Source organism: Charadrius vociferus, unplaced genomic scaffold (genome assembly GCF_000708025.1).
Source record: "Charadrius vociferus isolate BGI_N301 unplaced genomic scaffold, ASM70802v2 scaffold104, whole genome shotgun sequence".
Lineage (NCBI taxonomy): Eukaryota > Metazoa > Chordata > Aves > Charadriiformes > Charadriidae > Charadrius > Charadrius vociferus.
Genome location: NW_009648255.1, coordinates 949,129 through 950,471, shown reverse-complemented (window position 1 = coordinate 950,471; position 1,343 = coordinate 949,129). Strand labels below are relative to the sequence as shown.

Genomic DNA, 1,343 nt, shown 5'->3' with positions numbered 1-1,343 from the left:
GGCCATGCCGCTGCCGCTGCCGCTGCGCCCGGTGCCTGCCGTGCGCCTCTTCCCACACCCCACGGGGCTCCGCACACGGGACGACTGTGCCACCACTGCCCTGCACGGGGGCTGGCCGTCCCCGGCGGGGACACAGGTCCCGGAGAGGTTCCAGATCTGGGTGCTACGGCTACGGGGGTTGCTCCAGCGCCCTGCGAGAGCTGCCGACAGCCCGCGGCGGGGGGCCGGGGCAGGTGGGCCACGAACAGCATCAACGTGGTAAGATCCACTTCAAACTAAGGCTCTCCAAACACGGACTTAGGGCAACTGAAATACGGGTTTATCTATCTGTGCGACTAGATAGATACACATCTACCCACACACAAACATACAACAAACTATATATACATATATGCACACACACGTACACACACGCACACACGTATGCACACATATATGTACATATAGATACTCTGTACATCAGCAGGCAAAATTAGTGAAACACCTGAACGGTTTGAAACTACTTAAGAGCAGATCTGGCACCGCATGCTGAGAAAGCTCATTGCGCCGTGTCGTGACTGGGATCCCCGAGCACGCCCCCCCCAGCGAGAACAGCTAACACCTCAGTTCTCGTCTCTCCTCAACATCCCTCCACTCCAGAGGGGTTTTCCAGACTCACCATGGCAGCTGCAGTCGCTGCTGCCTGGGCAGCTGCAGCTTGGTTAACCTGGTACTGGGCAGCCTTGATCTTGGCTTGCAGGTGTGCAGGAGGGTGAAAATATTTGCACTTTTCCCGTGAGCATCTCCCTTTGATGTAATCCATGCAGACGGTGACCGTGTTGTCGTTGGTGTCGATCATGGCGCTGTCGGCAGGGTGAGCGAACCGGCAGTCGTTCTCTCCCCTGTTGCAGTTGCCACGCTGGTACTCTCGACATACCTGCGACACAGGGAAAAGAAAGTCGCTTAATTTGGGTGACGGGTGTCACGGGCAGGGCTGGGAGCACAGTCAGGGTTTCTGAACGTCTGCGGCAGCGCTGCGAGGACGGGCGCCGGGCCCGGGAGGAGTACAGCGGCGGTGGGACGGTGGGCTCGGCTCCCTGCCAGCAGGGACCGGGCTTCTCTAAAGCCAATTCTCATGTCAAAGAGCATCAAAACCCACCAGGATCAAGAGCCAAGCACACCGCAGGTTCTATTTTGCCTCCCACTTAGCCGCCCACAGGGCTTTTTCTGTTTTCTGGAGAAGGTGCAGTGGCCAGCTCTCAGACATCACCCCAAGCCCCACAGTGCTCGCCCGCGGCCGGGCGCCACGGGGATCTGGCTGTGCCCGAGTTACCCACGCTCTACCCATTGATTAAGATGACGGG

General features: G+C 58.6%; 1 protein-coding gene across 3 annotated transcripts in view; it reads right to left on the bottom strand.

The window, feature by feature from the left end:
- MBNL1 (muscleblind-like splicing regulator 1) overlaps window positions 1-1,343 on the bottom strand; it is a 79,448-nt gene that overhangs the window by 13,268 nt on the left and 64,837 nt on the right. For all 3 annotated transcript variants that reach the window (XM_009884391.1, XM_009884393.1, XM_009884392.1), the window contains exon 4: window positions 659-916. In XM_009884391.1, coding sequence (XP_009882693.1) covers window positions 659-916 — 258 coding nt within the window. The remainder of the gene's footprint in view (window positions 1-658; window positions 917-1,343) is intronic.